Genomic DNA, 18,476 nt, shown 5'->3' on the forward strand with positions numbered 1-18,476 from the left:
TGTTTGTTCATGAAGGCATGATTTCATTCACTCTTGAAATTAAAGTTTCTTTATTGGCATCTATATGATTCCATTAAAAATAATATTCCACAGAAATCCACGGAAACTCTCCATTCAACAAATGGTTCTTTATAGTGGAAAATATTATTTAGATAATAGTCGTGTTCTTCACACGCAGAAAAAAATGGTCCATTAAAAACTGTTCAAAGGTTCTGAAATGTTTTTTCTATGGCATCACTTTTGGAACCTTTATTTTGAAACCTCCCCTTATTTGTAACACACTACATTTTGTAGATAAAGTTTAACATATTTCAATTGAATTAATAGTTACATTATAAAAACAAAGTTACTACAATACCAGTATCAAAAAACTGATGGGTTAAGTTAAAATGGGACTACACAGAGTGAACTGACACCTGCTGAACAGTTGATATCTGAATTAGATTTATTCCAACATCAAATTAGTTGATAGAATATTAGTGATAGTGTTGAATAGAATAAATCCTTTGCAGACTCCAAACCTTGGGAGTCGGCCCTCGATTCACGTCAGAATTGAAGAATCAACTCTTCTTGCAATCCCAGCTGTAAAAAGATCCATAGTGCCTCTAAATACATCTGTTCGTATTGTTCACAGTGTATAGACACAATTTGCAGTGATCTATAACACTCACATATTTAAAAAGCAATTCATATTAATGGTTTTAATAGACTCTTAAAAAGAAGATACTTTGAAGAATGCTGGTAACCAAGCAGTTTTAGTTCTCATCGACTTTCATTCTATTTTTGCCCATATAATGGAAGTCAATGGCTACCGAAACTCTCTGGTTACCAACATTCTTCAAAATATCTTCTTTAATGTTCCACAGAAGAAGAAGAAAAGCCAACATGAGGGTGAGTAAATGATGATGGGATTTTCATTGATGGTTTATCCCTTAAACTTAAAATGGGTTACAGGTTTCAGTTTTTTAAAAGAGAGGTCTCATCAGAATATTAGCAATTCACAAGATGTGAACCCACACGCTGGCTAGCATAACAACAGCAATGCAGAGGCTGATGAACAGCTCAAATAAACATTTGGTTAAACATTTGGACTAAAAAGGACTGTGTGGGTGTTAAGGACAATCCATTTTCTGAGGCATTGTCAAATGTGTTCTCTCCACCAGTTTACCTCAGTGCCTTCAGGTCAAGAGGCCTTGACGCTAACAGAGACGTGCGATGCACCATTGTGCACTGGACCGCTTTGATACTTACACACGATTGCGCTTGTTGAAGCTGTTCATGTGGAATCATGGGGGCGTTAAACCTTGTCATGGCCTAACGGCAGCCCTGGCATATCTGGAGCCATAATGATAAAATCTCATCACTGTGACAGTTTATGCAACTCTTTCAGCCTCTCCCTCCCTCTTCAGCTCTGCTTGTTCCCCTCGCCAAAAGCGTGAGAGAAACCGCTGTTATCACATTTTCTCGGCACCTGCTTTAACAATTGCTTAACTGCTTAACTGTGCATGAGGTCGCAGTTGTCATGTCACTGGCCATAATAACATCCATTACATCAGACTCAATCAGCGCGTCCCCGGAGACGGCAGCCCATGATTAACTGGTCTGTCACCCATCATTTGACGCGCCGTTTGTCAGTATCACTCTGCGGCGCGTTGGGTATGGTAGTGCTTCAAACTGAAACATTACCGCAGAAGCCACGCTAAGAGGACTGTGCTATGAATGTTTTAGCAGACGGCGACTGCAACGCTACTACAGAAATAGAAACAGCGCCGGATCTGAAGGCAGCCAGGCTCTTGGAGCGGGAGTACAGTATGGGGGCCGTTGCTAGGTAACGCCAGAGCCCCGGGCTCGCGCGGAGGAGCATCCTCGCGCCCCTCTTACCGCTGCAATGAAGGGAAATAGATTTGCATCAGCACTGTCATTATGAACAGTATCGTCGTCATCTTTAAACGCATGTTACATGTGCAGACCACTGATCTATATATATATTTAGGCTATTTATCAGTATTTTTTAACTGTCTGGGGCGCGTGCTTGCCATTGAAAGCTTGCCCCTACGCCTCAAGATTGACGAGCAAATAGCGATCAGTTACGAGCTTCATTGGTTTGATCTGCTGAATGAATACACACCCCTTGACTGAACGATTAGTTAGTTGTTCTGTGAAGAGAACTGACCTGAACAAGCTGATCTCGTTCGGAACTGAACTGAAAAAAAAAGAAACAAAAATAGTTCTACTTTGTGGTAATTTCTCGGATTTCATGGTGTAGACTTGCAGATTTTAATAATAATTAACACGACTCGCAGAACAAATATTTTTTGTTAACTGATATGAATCAAAATTCCCTCATTGCAGAAGACTAGACCACATTATGATTCCTTTGGCGCCCTCTGCCGTTTTTTTCAAGTAATATTCTCGTCGACAAGGTAGAATTTCAAACCATTACAATTTAACAGCTCCTAGTTTGCAATAACAATCCGTTTAGAAAGCCAGCCAAAGGTCTTATACCTTATAAATCATCTCTGTGCCTGGTACATTTAAGTTTAATCCAGATATTGCAGTCTTGTTTTGTTATCACAGTGTCTTCTTTGCAACACAAAACTAGCAAATGGCTGTTGACAGCATACTGAAATAATGAGTGCACACAAAGTCGTGGTCATAGCAGTTTTAATTCACACATTTCAGATAAAACAAATAGAATTTCTCTTACACGTTGTCTACACACACACACCCACATCCAAGCACTTAAGTAACAAAAAGTAAACATGTCAATACATAAAAATACCTTGAACAAACAAGAGGACCATAACATTTTTATAGGTTATAATAAACTTTTTTTGTTGACTTGATACATTCAGTGAATAAGTATAAAAAGTATATGAGACGACCCTTGCTATGCAAGGGTTTCTGTCAGTTATGCCTGTTGTTGGTAAAAGCAGCATCATCTGGTACAACGGCAAGTCTACCAAACCACAATTTTATACCATTATCCGTTTTATAAAGATAACGACTTAAGGTTATACGTCACTGTTCTCTTTATAAGCTTAACTGCCCGAACACAATTTCATTATATTGGTCAGTTAGATATACTGATATATAGATATTTTCTGATGTGGACATAAAAAGAGGCTCTCTTGTAAGCCACTTTGGTAAAAAAGCATCTGCAACAAAGATAAACAGGAAAATGCAAATGTAGACTTGGTATGACATGAGGGTAAAGGCATCATAACTACTTTCTTTAAAAGCCATAACAAGATAACTGACTATAGCTTTACACCATTTATTTCCCACAACTGCTATCACTTCAGCTAAAGGCCTTCCACAGGAGCACACTGAACACTCAGAATGGAAGTTTAACACCCTCGAGTAATTTTACGGTAACGTGAGAAGGTAATTACTTGTCAAAAACAGGGAGAAAATGCAACTTTTCATGTTTTCAAGAGTGAAATTTTGTGCATTTACAGATTTTTACTCAATGTCAATGTCATACACTGATAACAAAGGTGTTACACAGCTTTCATGGCAGGCAGGGCAAGACCCCATAGTTTAACGGCTTCTAACAGCACATAAACACCATCTGCCAAAATAAGTTTTTTTTATCATCACAGGGGACAAAAGAATGATACAACCATGACACCTTTCCCCTTGTGTCTGCCACTGACAAACTGTCCCATTACCTCTAAACAAGAACCACATTTTCACCAGTTACCGCACATTTTCACTCAATAAAACTAGTTGTGCAGACTGCTACTCTATAAATATATTAAATATGCATTTAAGGATACAAGTGATATTAATGGCTAAAATCCATCTATGTTTGCTTTTTGGGCAAAGAGCAACTATTTTAAGCAGGCAAGGAAATTTATTGCTTGATGTTCTTTCTCGTTGAGGGAAAAAGCTGCAAAAGACTGAGAAGATGGACAGAATGACCCTGACATTGGAGGTGTGTGTGTGTGGGGGGGGGGGGGTCACCTGCAACGTTCCCTGAACACTGTGACTGTAGCAAATTGTTTCTGCCTGCAGTTCAGGCCTGGTCCATAGGTGGCGCCGGTGTACTGTGGTGCGGCTGCAAGTCTACTGAAATCCCACAGTGGTTGAACAGTGAGGGGAGAAGGTGCTTGGTTTGGGATGTTGTTGATGAGGGCAAGGATGTGGTTGTGGAGCAAGTGACAGTCACAGTTTGAGGCAAAGTGGAGAGGGCCGAACTGGGCTGACAGGGGGCCGAGGTCACGTGGGTCATTGGCGTTGAGAGGGCTGTGGACATCAGCAGGCCATCAGAGGCAATAAGGCTGTGAAATTGTGAGTAGTTATTGAGAGGGAGGGCGAGAACACCCCACGAGCCATGAGAGATGTCCTCGTCCTTTCCCAGCGACAGATTGCTCAGATTCACTTTGGAGTTATCCATCTTTGCTAAGAGATGAGGTTGTCTCTGTGAGTATGTGCTGTCTGTGAGTTGCCCCACGGAGGATGGAGGAGTGAGAGGGGGTTGTGGTGATGGAGGTGATGGGGGAAAAGGATCTTCAGAGGTGGGGAGCAGACTGGGGTCCAGCTCCAGACTGGAAAGAGTCTCAGCAGAAAGTCGTCCACTCAGTAGATCCACGACTCCCCCCGGTATGCTACGACAATCTACCGCTTCTACAGGACCAAGCTCAGACATTCCGCTTAGACATGCAAGGGATTCTGGGTATGAGCCCATGGCCTGCAGAACGCGAACCAATTCTTCGGCTTCCTCAGAGGTGGGCAACAGCTCACCATTCTTGCCTATATGGCAAACAAACATGAATTATAGAATACCAAATTACTGTAAAGAGATATACGAAGCAAGCAAAGTAAGTATTACCAGAAAATAATATAAAAACAGATATGTAAAGCTGTGTAAAAAAAAAAAAATCCAATTAGATATCAATTCTTAAAATTCCTATTAGAGCTTGGCGATATAACTAATGATATGATCATGCGCATCTAGTCAGTAAATCTGGTTCCGTGATTACCACTAAATCGCCATCACCTGCTTTCAAATGGAGTGGCATTTAATAGACAGAACCGTAGATCACTGACAAGCTACGCAATATCGCGTTCATTACAGCCTTCGACAAGCACTCGATAATAAATGCGATATTGCATAGCTTGTCAGTGATCTACGGCTCTGTCTATTAAATGCCGCTCCATTTGAAAGCAGGTGATGGCGATTTAGACTGGATGCGCATGATCATATCATTAGATATATCGACCAGGCCCCAATTCCTATGCCAAACTTGTACTATGTCAGTGTTTCCTGCAGCCCCACAGCAAAAGACAACTTATTTATTATGTTTGCAGTCAAACCTTAAAGGAATGCTCCTCTATTTTTGAAAATAGGCTCATTTTCCAACTCCCCTAGAGTTTAACAGTTTTGTTTTACCATTTTTGAATCCATTCAGCCGATCTCTAGGTCTGGCGGTAGCACTTTTAGCTTAACTTAGCATGGATCATTGAATCTGTTTAGACCATTAGTATCTTACTGAAAAATTACCAAAGAGTTTCGATATTTTTCCTATTCAAAACTTGACTTTTCTATAGTCACATAAGCCTATTTTCAAAAATAGTGGTGTGGTCCTTTAAAATAAGGAGCCTCAAAAAGAAGTATTTTATCCAGAAAGGACACACTGATGAATGATTAAATAAAAGATGTATAAATATTGTAATAAGTGTACTGTTCATATTGGTTAATACATTAACTTTAACTTTTGGAACCTTACTGTAAAATGTTAAAAAATGTTGAAAAATATATCATTGCTTCCACAAAAATATTAAGCAACACAACTGTTTTCACCATTGATAAGAAATTTCCTGAGCGTTAAATCAACATATTAGAATGATTTCTGAAATATCATTTGACACTGAAGACTGGAGTAATGGCTGCTAAATATTCAACTTTTCCATCACAAGAATGAATTATATTTTAAAATAGACTGTATTTTTAATCAAAGAAATGCAGTCTTGGTGAACATAGGACTCTTCTTTTTTTAAAATATCTTACCATTGAAACTATTACCTCCAAAAAGATCAAAGTCCTGCAGGTCATCTGGGAGTCGAGGAAGAACATCTGAGAAATCCTCCTGATTCAACTCCAGGTCATGTGGAATGTCGCTGATGTCATTGGTGATGTCATCTGGAAATTCATCTGCACTTAAATCAGGAGTTAAAGGGCTCCTGCAAAACACAAAGATGATGAGTGCAGTGCACACTTACAGACACACAAAGATACACACATTCAAACACACTCGGCTCTCACCTTATGCCAGAGGGCTGAGTGGGCAGATACAAGATGGAAGGCAATCCCAGGTTACCCTGGGGCTCCGAGGGAGGAATGGGTTTCTGAGGACGCCTTGGTGCTCCTCGCTTTCCTTTCTTTTTATGCTTCTTAGTGAGTGCTGGAGGCTTGGCTTTCTTCAGTGGTCTGTGCCGCTGAATCTGCTGGTGGTGGTGGTACGTTCTCCGGCTTATATCACCTCGAAGGAAATTGTCCTGTAAAGCACAATTAGCACACACATGGTTAAATTAGTTTCTAGCAAAAGTTTTCTATGCAATGAAACAAGTCTTCTGTTTCTCACCATTTTCTTGGCATGCTCATCACAAAGTGGCGTCTGGTGCGTGATATCGAAGACAGGGATGGAACACTGAGCTCCATCTGCAAAGCGAGCGGTGCAGCTTGAGAACAGCTGCTGTGAACGGTTCTGAAGGATATCTACAGAGTGCCATTAAGGACACAACACAGGGAAAACAGTTGTAAAACTTTAGTCTATCACCAAAGCAGATGGTTTGTTGAAAAGTCACAGGACAAATTGTTCTGAAATGCAGACGAACAGCCGAAAGCAGCCGGCCTTTGTTTTACAGGTACATCTGAGTTGAGTTCGGACTAATTCAAAGAATAAGAACTTTGAGAGGATACGCTGAAAGCAGTGCCTAGTGAAGGGTAAGGCTGAATTTCTGCAGTCTTCACCTTTCACGACAGCCCCACACAACCCTGAGTCATCTCCAGACAATGGTACTGCAGTGCTGTGGATTCAAAACACATAAGAAAACATCTACTGCAACATGAAAATGTACAATATGAAGTGAATATTGAATGCACATTAGGGGTATAAGTCAAATGTTTCATTACGATATGATCTGACATTGATTACCTTAAACGTTTATACAATATTTATAAAACTTTTGATAAAATGCAAGGGCCTGCAATTTCAATATTTAGATATTATGTGCCTATTATACATAACCAGTTATATTTACTTAACTCAAAATGCAACCAAAATATTACACCAACATTTAATTTAACACTTATTTAGAAAATTACTAATCTCGCTGCTCTGCTATTGCTGCAACTTACACAAACTAGCCAGGAACTATTTTCAGGCGCTGCCTAATATCATTGCGTAAGGCAGCAAAGTTCCTTGATTATTACGCTGGAATGAGAGTATAGTTCTTAGCCATATCGGCCTAGAAAATCGCAACTTTTCATTTTCCGTCGGTCTTAGAAAACGATGTAATTACAGAAGAGACAAGATTTAAATAGGAAAAATATAGAAACTCTTTGGTCATTTTTGACCGAGATGCTAACGGTCTAATCAGATTCAATGATCTATGCTAAGCTAAGCTAAAAGTGCTACAGCAAGACCTGGAGATCGGCTAAATGGATACAAAAACGGTAAAACTCAACTGTTTAACTCTAGGGGAGTTGAAAAAATGAGCCTATTTTCAAAGAAAGTGGAGCACTCCTTTAATACACAAGTGTGTGTTTTTACCTGGAGGGTGTGGAGGTCTTTTTATATTGTTCCTGAATAAGCTGTGCAGTGTGCTGAGGTTCTTCTCCTGCTGCCTGAAGCAGGGCTTTACGAAGGGTATGCTGGGATCTCCTCTCCCTCCTGAAGCCCCTCTGCTCTCTGCAAAGGTGTGTGTGTTTTTGTCTCAGGTATGAGCAGAAGCCTGCCAATCGCTCACCACGGGAACTGCTGGCACTGTGAGATAGGAAAGAGAATTCTCTAGATCAGCAGTTTTCAAACTGTGGGTTACAGAGTGTAAGCATTCATGCACTGCCAGAAATATGAAAACAGAACTTCAGAACAACCGATTGTGAGAATGGAGGAATACTGATATGAGCTTAGATTATTCTATTATATGAGAAAGAAGCCATGAAGTAAAGCAAGTTGCAGTTTAGCGATCTCTGTGCTTGGTGGCTGAATGATTGTTGGACTAATGGATGACTGTACCTTTCCTCAAAGTGCTTCTCTTGTAGTCTCTGGCACTGATGTGACACTAGTTTCCCCAAGTCTCCATCTTCCTCTTCACTGTCTTCGGACCAGACAAGCCCTAGAACACAAGCGGTGTTTGTCATGGAAAACAAACTAAAGCTAATTGAACCTTTAAATGTCAAAATCTCAGGTCATAATTACCTACCTAAATGTGTGTTCAGGTCTTGGGACCTCCCCCTGTGTTGGTCCATCAATCTATGGAACTTCTGCAAACATGGAGCTTGTTGTTGCATGGCAACTGAGTGCATTTTTATTAAGCGTCTATGTATGTCATCACGGCCTGGTGCTTTCCCTGAAGCTGCAGGGACAACCTTTTTGTCAAAAGCATGATTAAGGTCCAGTTTAATTTTTTTATCAGCTGGAGTTGTTTCTATTGAGCCCTGGCGGCTGTCCTGAAGAGTTGATGAGGTTTTGAAAAATGAACCTGAATGAACTGCAGGGGTTTTTAAGATTTCCGTATGAGGGGAGGAGGGAACTTTGGGTGTCTGTGTGGTTCTTCCAGTCTGGGAAGTAGGGAAGCAAGGACGTTGAAGAGTTGAAGAAAGAGACGAGGTTTCGAAATGGTTTGGGAAGGCTGGATCCACACTGTGATCTTGCTGTTTCTGCTTATGGTTCAGAGCTTGGTTTTCTTGGGCCTTCTTCAGAAATGTGCCACTAGGTTTTTTTAACATTTTTCCCCCCCTGTAAAAGGTGAAGGGATCTGAGGGGAGTAGACAAGCCAGGGAGGGTGGGGGTGATGGAGGTAAAAGCTCAAGCCCGTTGTGGGTCTTCAGAGCCAGGGATGGAACAGTAATGTTGAGGGCCAAAGACTCTATTGTATCTTGTTTCTTCTTTCGCTCCTTCTTGGGGAGGACACCCATAACCTGAAGGTGACTATTACAATACCTAAAAGATAAACAGTTTTTTTTTTCAAAATTCTTTAAACATGCACAATCTTTTTTTAAACATTTGTAAATCCAAAAACCTACTTTCGGTCGTGAGCCTTGGGTATTGGATTGGTGCAGCGCTGGCTATTGTACTTGGCTACATATTCGCACTGCCTGAAAGGAGCAGTCCGGTCCTCAAGCACATGGCGGATGCAGAAAGCATAACCATTGAGCCGGCGTTGCTTGCAAAGCTTTGGGCTATATGAACACAGAGGTTTATGGTCCACCTCCGAGTAGTGGATGTGTTTGCCTTCATACATCCCAGAGCTGGAACTCCCCGGAACATCAGCTGATGAAAAAACATTTTGTGAATGAGACAAAAGTGTGAACTCTGCTTTTTTTTGGAGTGCAGGAACAACAACTGTTTTTACTCAAAACTGAAAATGTGTCTTGCATTTATAATTATAATTAAATTTCAAATTTATATAAATGTTGTGTATATATTTTAAATAATTATACTTTACATAATTTTTAATTATTAACTTTTGGCCAAATTTTTGCCTCAATTTGCAGTCTGGACAAGCTGACTCTCACTGCTGAAAGTCAGAGCCGGTCTGCAGATATTAGGCAGTCAGCGTTGACAGATTTCAAAACAAATCATGGAACAGACTCTGATTATAATATAAATTATAATATAACTCAGACTATAATTCTATCCAGTTGGAGGATATCAAGCATGTTTGATATTTTGAGACGATTTTACAACACATAATGTTTTGATTTGTCAGGCACCTACGAGCGACGAGGCACATGTATCTTGGTGGGTTTGTTGTGTTTTGTGTATACGGTGATCCTTAGTTGTTGAGTACACAGTGCTAAATTTTTCTCTGTAACCATTTACAAAGTCGTCAAGTGTATGATGCCTAGTGTTTTAAAATCTGTTCAGATTTAAAAAGTCTTATAATGTAATCCAGCCTTTCCTATAATATTCATCTCAATTACACGCAGTTACAGTTAACTGCCCTTAACTGTATAGTCTGCAGACATGATAGTTAACATTTTAAAAGCACAGATATCAAAGCTCTGAGCTCTTCCATTATTATTGTGCTCCTTCATGGTGAGTTTCTAGCACTCACCAATGTATACAAAACTACAAAGGTTATGAATCTATAATGGAACAGTCAAACAGCTCTAATAAAACCAGTTAGATAATAATGACAAGCTTGCATATCTGCAGGTCAAGTCACATTGAATTTAAATTAGCTTTCAATATATGTTGCAGTCACCTCTAACATCTAACAAATCTGAACTCTGCATTCCAAAGCACTCATCGATGCATGCAGTATGTATTCTGTTCAGCATACACAGCTTAAACCATTAAATAATAAAGTGACAGGAAGCAGGGAAAGTAGCCCCTATTTTAAGCAATCAATGACACGAGAAAAACTGCTGTAATTAGTACTATTAGCGGTTGAAGCACTAAATCATTAAACGATGGATCGTAAAAGTGTTTTGGCAGAGTACAAAACGTTTGACATGCAAAGCAACTTTGAAAACGCAAGGGGACGGTGGACAACCCGCCTACTATATCATGTACTTGGGCAGCTCTATCAGTTACTTTTGAGGCAAGGATTGAGCGAGTTGGGTGTGTAGCGCCTCAAGTAACAATTTAATTCATTTCACGAAAGATACGATCAGAATCAGCGCGGCAGAATCTATTTCTTTGTTGCGTCCTACAAATATTTCGAACGCATTTTGAAACTTTGTAACGGACGACTGATTTGTTTGTTTAAGCGCGGGAGAGACTCGGGACCGATCATAAGCAAAATACCTGTCAAAAGAAAACACGCGTTATCGACGACCTGAGACATTTTAAAGTTTCGGAGTATTATTTATCAGGTATATTTAGATTAGTTTCACGGGCTTAAGTTGTTATAATATTGCAAGAAAAATTTATAAGATACACATTTTGACTTAAAGTATTCATTTATTTCTGCGCAATTCGTAGTTACCGTTGGCCTGTGAAACCTCCCGAATCCCCTGAGTCGAGTAACGAGGTACCCGACTTGCAGTGCGTGATAAGCGGCCTTCCGCCTTTGCTTGAGTCCGTTGCTTCCCGGCAGCCGCCGAGTCCCCGATCGCTGCGGCCTGTGCTAAACAAGCTACGCTGATCTTTTCATACGGTCGACGGCTATTACTTTCAACGGGGATTTTCCGCCTCCACCTTTACGCTTTATGCTAGCAAATTAAGTTTTTTAACGCGTGGATTTAATTTAATACGAATCCTACTGGCATATCTTTGTCGATTATTGAAATAAAACTAGCCGTACACAAGGAGAAAGGGGTGTTGGTTTAGTCATCGGATGCGAGGCTTCTTACAGCACAACTACAGGCACTGGGGGGACATGACAACAGCCAACAGTGCAACAACAACCTCTGCAACCATTTTGGAATTCAACTTTGTATGTTCATTGTCGGCTTTTAGAAAGATGACATATGTCGCAAACACAGAATAAAGATTGAGCATTTGAGTGTCCGGCTGTCAGAAGTGTTCAGACCAGCGTGAAGTTTCATTTAAGCCGCACTCATTGATTTTAAGTTTGAGGGATCTCCCCCAAAGTCTTTTCCGACAGCCTCCTCTCACGCGTCTCATCCATGCCTGGAATGACATCACCGACTTTAAATTCTTTGCAATCTCACATGCGAAGATAACATTCTTGTTAGTCATATTTTCCCTTCCCCTGCTATCACTAAATAATATCAAGACGACAAGGCTTGTGATATAAACTACGAAGCAGGTGTTAGAAGGGGTAAAGGGATTTTGAAGTGACTAAGGTTGCCCCCTATCAATCCTCTTCAGTGATGTCAGAATGATGCAGACGGTTGTAAAAATTTACACAATGTTTTTTAAATTATAGGGTCTGTTAAAAGTTTTATCATTAACGTGGAACTCATCATAATCCACTTCTTTGCTAATGTAGTTTCAGATAATACACTGGGTCAAATTTACATTGCACTTTAATCCAACATTCTTAGAAAGAAAAACCAACCAGGCTGCTTTTTCTCCTTACACTTCCATCCTAGATTCTAAATAAACCACAACATAATTTTTTTAGTGTGCCCTTGCTTTGAATAATTTCTACCAGTGATGTCAATGGTGACAATATTATATTGATATAATACATTTTTATTTATCATAATAAGAGCTTTCCAAAACAAAGCAGACCTCATTCAACCAAATCATGGGAATGAAAACGTTACAACACCCTTCAAAGCCTTTTAAGTTAATTTCACACATTTTTGCTGCTTTGGAGAATTCTGACTGTGTAAGAGTCAAGAGACAACCAGCAAAGTATGCGGAAATCCAGGTATGTGGTTGTACATGTAGTTGACGATGACTACTTTTGTGTATGACTGAAAGAGTTTTAACAAATTGAGGGCTCATCAACTGCTGCTGGTCCCTCTGTCACAGCCTTTACACACTTGGCCATTGTTTGAGAGGCTCTGCTGATGGGATCTGTGGAGGAAGACAATCGAAGGCAATGGTAAACTACAGGTTTCAAGACATATACTTGGTTACAGGGTTCTATTTACGCATCAGAACTTATGAAACTAACAGAAAATATTTGTTACTCTACCTGTCATGTAGAAATCCTTCACTGTGAGCTGAGGGGGGACAAGAGGAGCTGCAAGCAATGACTGATTTGCAGCCTAAAGAGAACAGGAGGACATTACTGAACTCTGTAATTAGTGCAGATTTAAAACAAAAAACTATTTAAAAAGGAAGAACACTACTAACCTTTGAAAGTTCATGGGCCTGTTTGAAATAATTGGCTTCTTCTACATCATATCTCACCAGGTTAGGAGAGACCTCTTCCAGCCTTCTCCTCACCTCATCCAGTGTGTCATAAGGCAGTGTGACTCCCGCCAGCTGAGCAAACAAAACATGAGATTCCCTACTGAACAACCTAAAATTTATTCTCTATACAAAGCTCAGGAAAGGTATATGAACCGTGTTATACATTGTTAAAGTCCTGGTTTTAAGGAGAGTACCTCAGAAATAGCACGCAAAATCTTCCAGTCTTCGCGTGCCATACCAGGAGCAGTAACTGCCACCCTCGTCTGCTGGGTTCGGCCCTCTGTGTTGACGTATGTGCCATTCTTTTCGGTATATGCAGCACCAGGCAAGATGACATCAGCCATGGCTGCACCTACATCTCCATGGTGACCTGATAAGCATGTGGAACCATTACACCCAAAATAATATATTTGGATGCAACCCACTTACCATCAATGCCACGATATACTCACAGCAAAGTTTTGTCATTCATTGCTTTGGGTAAACTTTGTTTTGGCCTAATTTTGTATAAATTAACGTCACACCAGTGAATTCCATATTATATAAATATGCAAGCGTGTTCACTGACCCTGGTAGATGATAAAGCTGTCTTTGGGAAGGTCTGCTCTGGTGATGCAGCCAGCATCAGCTCCCAGGAGAAACAGTACTTTGGGAGGGTTTTTCTGGATGGCATCAACGCCAGGTCTGTAACCCAAGTCCAGGGCTGCCACTTGACTGGCCACCCTGAGGTCACACACATGAATGTAACAAGGTAAGTACTTCTACTAAGCAAAGAGTCAAATTTCACAATTCTTTTAAATGAACAGTAGAACAGAAAAGATTCCTAAAGAAAGGTCCAGACATGCACACTTATGGCAGTAGTTGACCTGTGCAGCACATTGAGCACTTTCCATCCATCCTCAACACCACTGCTGACCCGAGAATTTTGAGCAATTGTGGAGACGGCTTTAAAGATGGCTGCCCCATCCTCCCTCTGGAGAGTGGAGCTACCCAACACTACAACAGGCTTTTTGGCCTGGGCTAGGACCTGAAATACAAAAAAAAAACAAAAAAAACTTATTGAAATTCAAGAGAAACCATCTGATGTCATGCTTACAGACAATGACTTAAGTCAAATCACCATATAAACTCCAACATTGCTATTTAATGCTACCTTGCAGAAAGGGTGTGTTCCAGCAGCAATCTCCTGCAGAACTTGTGTGGTTTCACCCAAATGTTTGCAAGAGTAGCTCAGGTCCACCTTATGACCCACCATGGCCACCTGGAGCTCATTATGCAACCAACTGAAAGATGAAGATAAAAAAGAAAACAAAAATGACACCCAGTCAACATTTTACAACTTGTTAACAGAGCGTGCAATGGTTATACCTCTTGCGGATACGTGAATTGAAGAGAGGAGCCTCATAACGTGGGTTTGTTCCAACCAAAAGCAGGAGGTCACACTCCTCAATGCCAGCGATACGGCTGTTCAATAGATAATTGGAGCGCAGGTCGGTCCTAAGGAGACAAAAGACCAACAATAGTTTAAATCTCTAATAGTAATATTGAAAGATTAGTTTGAACAAAAACTGTCATCAATTACTCACCCCCAGCTAAGATTTAAGACTTTTTTCACATAAGATGTTCACAGACATCGCTTGACGAATAAGTTTTGTTCTTGTGTGCATGTCACACAAGCATTTTTGTGTGTCCAAAAGAACCAATGAGGTTTGTTCTCAATCCAGTACAGATGAGCTACACTTGACTGTATTTAATGTGCTCCGTGTATGTGTTTGGACGAATGTTTATATGTGAATTAAAGACTGATTTAAATCTGTTCATCAAGCATGTTTCATGGACTTTTATGAAATGTTTGATGCTTGAAAATTTTGATGAACTGGAAGTTTTTTTTTTTTTTTTTTTTAAACAGAACAACATGAGGTTAGTAAATGATGACAATTTTAATTTCTGGGTGAAATATCCCTTTAAGCTAACAATACCGAATAATAACATGATCATAATTTGCTTTTTTTTTTTTTTTTTTTTTTTTTTTTTTAAGAACAATATTTTTACATCTGATGAAGAAATGAGCGGTGCTTGCATTGCAAAGTAGTTGCAATTGTGTTCTGATGGTTTTTAGCATGCTGAAATACGGTTGTTAGGCTGTTGCTTGCGCAAGTTAAATCCTTAAGATGAGCTATTTGTTGAAAAAAAATCTAATCCATGATATAAGCATTGACACTGGTTTTTAATTAATTATTAGTGGTGTTTCCTTAGTAATAGTTATGGTACTGTAGACTATGAGAAGAGATGTTATGACTGAAACCAAGACAGACATCATTCTCATTTCAGTCTCTAGACAGAAATCTAATCAAATGAGTACTCACCCGGCACCAGTCATTGGGAAGATCTCCTCAGTGCAGAGGTTGTCACTGTCCAGTCTGTTCAGTAGGTCCTTCAGAGCAACCAGTGCCTCAGCATCTACCATCCCACCAGCAATAGCTCCTACCTCAGAACCCTGAACACCCTGGAGCTGAAAATTCAAATCACAACCATTGAAATATATTGTCTTCAAATGAAAAAGCTGTTAGATTCTGGTCAAAGCTGATTCTGGTTTATTTGCAAGCACTCACTGCTCCAGCCACACGTGTAAGAACATCCTCCCAGGTGGTGGCAACCAGCTGTCCACTGGCATCCTTTATCATTGGCTGGATCAGGCGCTGCCTTTTCAGTCCATCATATGCAAACCTTAGAGAAGGTAAGCCAAAGACAGGACAGTAGACTACGCATGAGTGTGTGTGAATGGAGAGAGACAAATATGTTTTCATATTTTAAGAGGTTATGCGCTCACCTGGTCTTGTCGGATATCCATTCTTCATTGACATCCTCATTCAAACGGGGCAGAATTCTCATGACCTCACCACCTCTGGTGCTCACTACAATGTTGGAGCCAACAGCATCCAGCACATCAATAGACTCAGTCTTTCTGTAGACATAGACAAAGCATGTTCAAAAAGCAAAGTGCACACACATTCACCAAGCAGTCCACTATTAAAAGGCAACATAAATAAATATAAGGATCAAAGTGCACAATATCTCAGGATTGTACCTGGTCTCCCAGGGTCGTGCAGTGAAAGCGTAAGGTTTGGACGTCAGTGCTCCAACAGGACACAAGTCAATCACGTTACCAGACAATTCAGACATGAACATCTTCTCTACATAGGTACCAATCTGCATGGAGTTACCGCGTCCCGTGGTTCCCAGGTCCTCCACACCAGCAACCTCGCTGGCAAAACTGTGAAGTTACAAGGTTATATTTGATGAATTGCTAGTGCTCTGTATGATCCTGAAGGTAATAAGAACAAGCACCATATGCCATTGTTTCACAGCAAAGGTGTACATGTCTTTATACAGTAATTATTATGGAGTGGAGTTACAGATGAAAATTCTTCTTTTATTGTAAATGTAATGCCTATAATAAATCAACTATATGTTATCTAATGAGTATAATGAATTAAATCGTATAATAAATAAATAAAGTATTTTTATCTAGCTTGAAGAAGAATAGACCTCTAACCCACCGAACACAACGTGTGCAATGTATACAGCGGGTCATGATTGTTTTAATGAGTGGGCCGATGTTCTTATCTTCAACTGCTCTCTTGTCTTCTGTAAAACGGCTTCTGTCAGCACCAAACATCATCGATTGGTCCTATATATCCAGCACAACATCAAGATGGGTAAAAACTGCATTAGGAATAATTCCATTTCCATTCTTGAGTGCATACTCAAGTTCCATTAAAATGCTATAAACTATTTTTTATTATTATTTTTTTTTACCTGCAGATCACACTCTCCTCCCTGATCACAGATTGGACAATCAAGAGGGTGGTTGGAAAGCAGGAATTCCATGACTCCCTCTCTATAAGATACAGAAGCAGAAATTCAAATTAATAAATGCACTATATGCAATGTGATGTGTGAAAATTATTTGTAACGCAAGAAACTACTCAAACCTGGCTTTCCGTGTTTTCTCCGAGTTGGTCAAAATGTTCCACCCTTTCATGACAGGCATTGCACATGCTGCAACAGGCTGTTGATGAAGTACAGATGAAAAAAAAATATTTACTTTGATGACAATCGATAATATGTGCCAACAATGATGTTATAATTATAGTGTGTTTGTGAATAATAGTGCATGTTACCTTTGGTGCTTTCTCGATTTCCACCAGACACATGCGGCAGTTACCGGCCACTGAAAGACGATCATGATAACAGAAACGGGGAATCTGCACACCTACTTTCTCACAAGCCTAAACACAGGAGGCATATCAATATACTGCATGGAATGTTTAACTCTACTTATAATTAATAGAAGAAAATGTTCAAACCATTATTACCTGTAGAACAGTGGTCCCTGGCTCCACCATGACAGGTTTTCCATCTACAAACACCTCAACCATATTGCTTGAGGCCCGGACGGAAGTCCGCACTGTTGTAAAAATAAGCCAGTGTGAGAAAATGACTGACAAGTCAGTAAAGTTGCTTAGCATTCTTAAAGAAGGGCACTAAACTTGATTTTCAAAGATCAAAAAAGAATGCAAATTACCATTGTTAGTGGTGGTAATGGAGCCCCTGGAATGGGCCGCACCTGCCAAAACACGACTTACTGCTGGCCAACGCAACATGTCGCTTTAGGAGAAAATGCAGTGATAATTTAGAAGCACACATAACATGTTTATCCCAGATATTTAATGAATAGTATCTAGGTTAACAATGGATAAATATGCCACTCCACTTTGAAACAAGGACACTGCAAAGAAACATACAATATAATCTTACTGATCAGACCCTAGATATGCAAATAACAGTATTAATTATAAATTCTTTATTTAAATGTCTGCATAGTGGAGACAGTCAGCACAACAAATCCTTTGGCAAGGATTACAAAACCTGAGATTTTTAAACTCCAATAAAACAACATCCCCTAAAAAAGCATGAAGCACAATATTTAGAAAATAAGTAAAAGTAGATCAGAAACTTCAAATTTGAAACCAATGCTGTTGACATTTCCATCTATACGCACACCGGTTAGCAGGCTTAGCACTCAACAGCTCTGCAGATACTCAAGGACAGGGAGAACGTTACTGTAAATTACCAATGTTTCGCATGCGTTTATAATTCCAGCCGTTATACACAAAGTAAATGTCCAGACGAAATACCCTTTAGACTTTAATCTAGACAAAAGACAATATTTAATTCCTACCTTGACGCTATTTGGCTTTCTAGACCAGCGTTACATCCGTAGGCTCAGTTGTGAATGTGTACTCGGGTGTTTTCGTACATGACGGATATAGCCGATGCACATTAATCTAAAAAAATAGAAATAAAAATTGGATAAGATTATTCTATAATATAGTAAATGCAAACACGTTTGTTAAAATACAATACAATAATATATTATTTTTATTTGATTAATCTAAC

General features: G+C 39.8%; 2 protein-coding genes across 2 annotated transcripts; both read right to left on the reverse strand.

Annotated features, from left to right (window-relative positions):
* Positions 1-3,489: 3,489 nt before the first annotated feature.
* On the reverse strand, positions 3,490-11,678 carry LOC132152038 (INO80 complex subunit D-B-like). Its single transcript, XM_059560681.1, is given in 11 exon segments — positions 3,490-4,102; positions 4,105-4,758; positions 6,017-6,189; positions 6,272-6,504; positions 6,591-6,724; positions 6,980-7,035; positions 7,782-7,994; positions 8,247-8,346; positions 8,434-9,173; positions 9,257-9,503; positions 11,167-11,678. Coding segments are annotated over 10 exon segments (2,658 nt in total). The 5' UTR covers positions 9,475-9,503; positions 11,167-11,678; the 3' UTR covers positions 3,490-3,965.
* Positions 11,679-12,154: 476 nt separating this feature from the next.
* LOC132152039 (NADH-ubiquinone oxidoreductase 75 kDa subunit, mitochondrial-like) lies at positions 12,155-18,380 on the reverse strand. The gene is made up of 19 exons (XM_059560682.1): positions 18,259-18,380; positions 17,602-17,684; positions 17,393-17,484; positions 17,198-17,305; positions 17,009-17,085; positions 16,833-16,914; positions 16,574-16,704; positions 16,102-16,287; positions 15,844-15,978; positions 15,626-15,740; positions 15,380-15,525; positions 14,382-14,510; positions 14,167-14,296; positions 13,880-14,040; positions 13,582-13,736; positions 13,208-13,383; positions 12,954-13,085; positions 12,793-12,865; positions 12,155-12,671 (listed from the first exon to the last, which is right to left on the reverse strand). The coding sequence occupies exons 2-19, from the start codon at positions 17,678-17,680 to the stop codon at positions 12,580-12,582; spliced, it is 2,199 nt and encodes a 732-aa protein (XP_059416665.1). The 5' UTR covers positions 17,681-17,684; positions 18,259-18,380; the 3' UTR covers positions 12,155-12,579.
* Between the last annotated feature and the right edge of the window lie 96 nt (positions 18,381-18,476).

The sequence above is a fragment of the Carassius carassius genome, chromosome 10 (genome assembly GCF_963082965.1).
Source record: "Carassius carassius chromosome 10, fCarCar2.1, whole genome shotgun sequence".
Taxonomy (NCBI): Eukaryota; Metazoa; Chordata; class Actinopteri; order Cypriniformes; family Cyprinidae; genus Carassius; species Carassius carassius.

Coding starts and splice junctions, on each gene's coding strand:
- LOC132152039 (XM_059560682.1), bottom strand. CDS start 17,680: ATGTTGCGTTGGCCAGCAGTAAGTCGTGTTTTGGCAGGTGCGGCCCAT. Junction 15,741..15,843: donor TGGATATCCGACAAGACCAG/GTGAGCGCATAA, acceptor ACCTTCTCTAAG/GTTTGCATATGATGGACTGA. Junction 15,526..15,625: donor TTACACGTGTGGCTGGAGCA/GTGAGTGCTTGC, acceptor TTGAATTTTCAG/CTCCAGGGTGTTCAGGGTTC.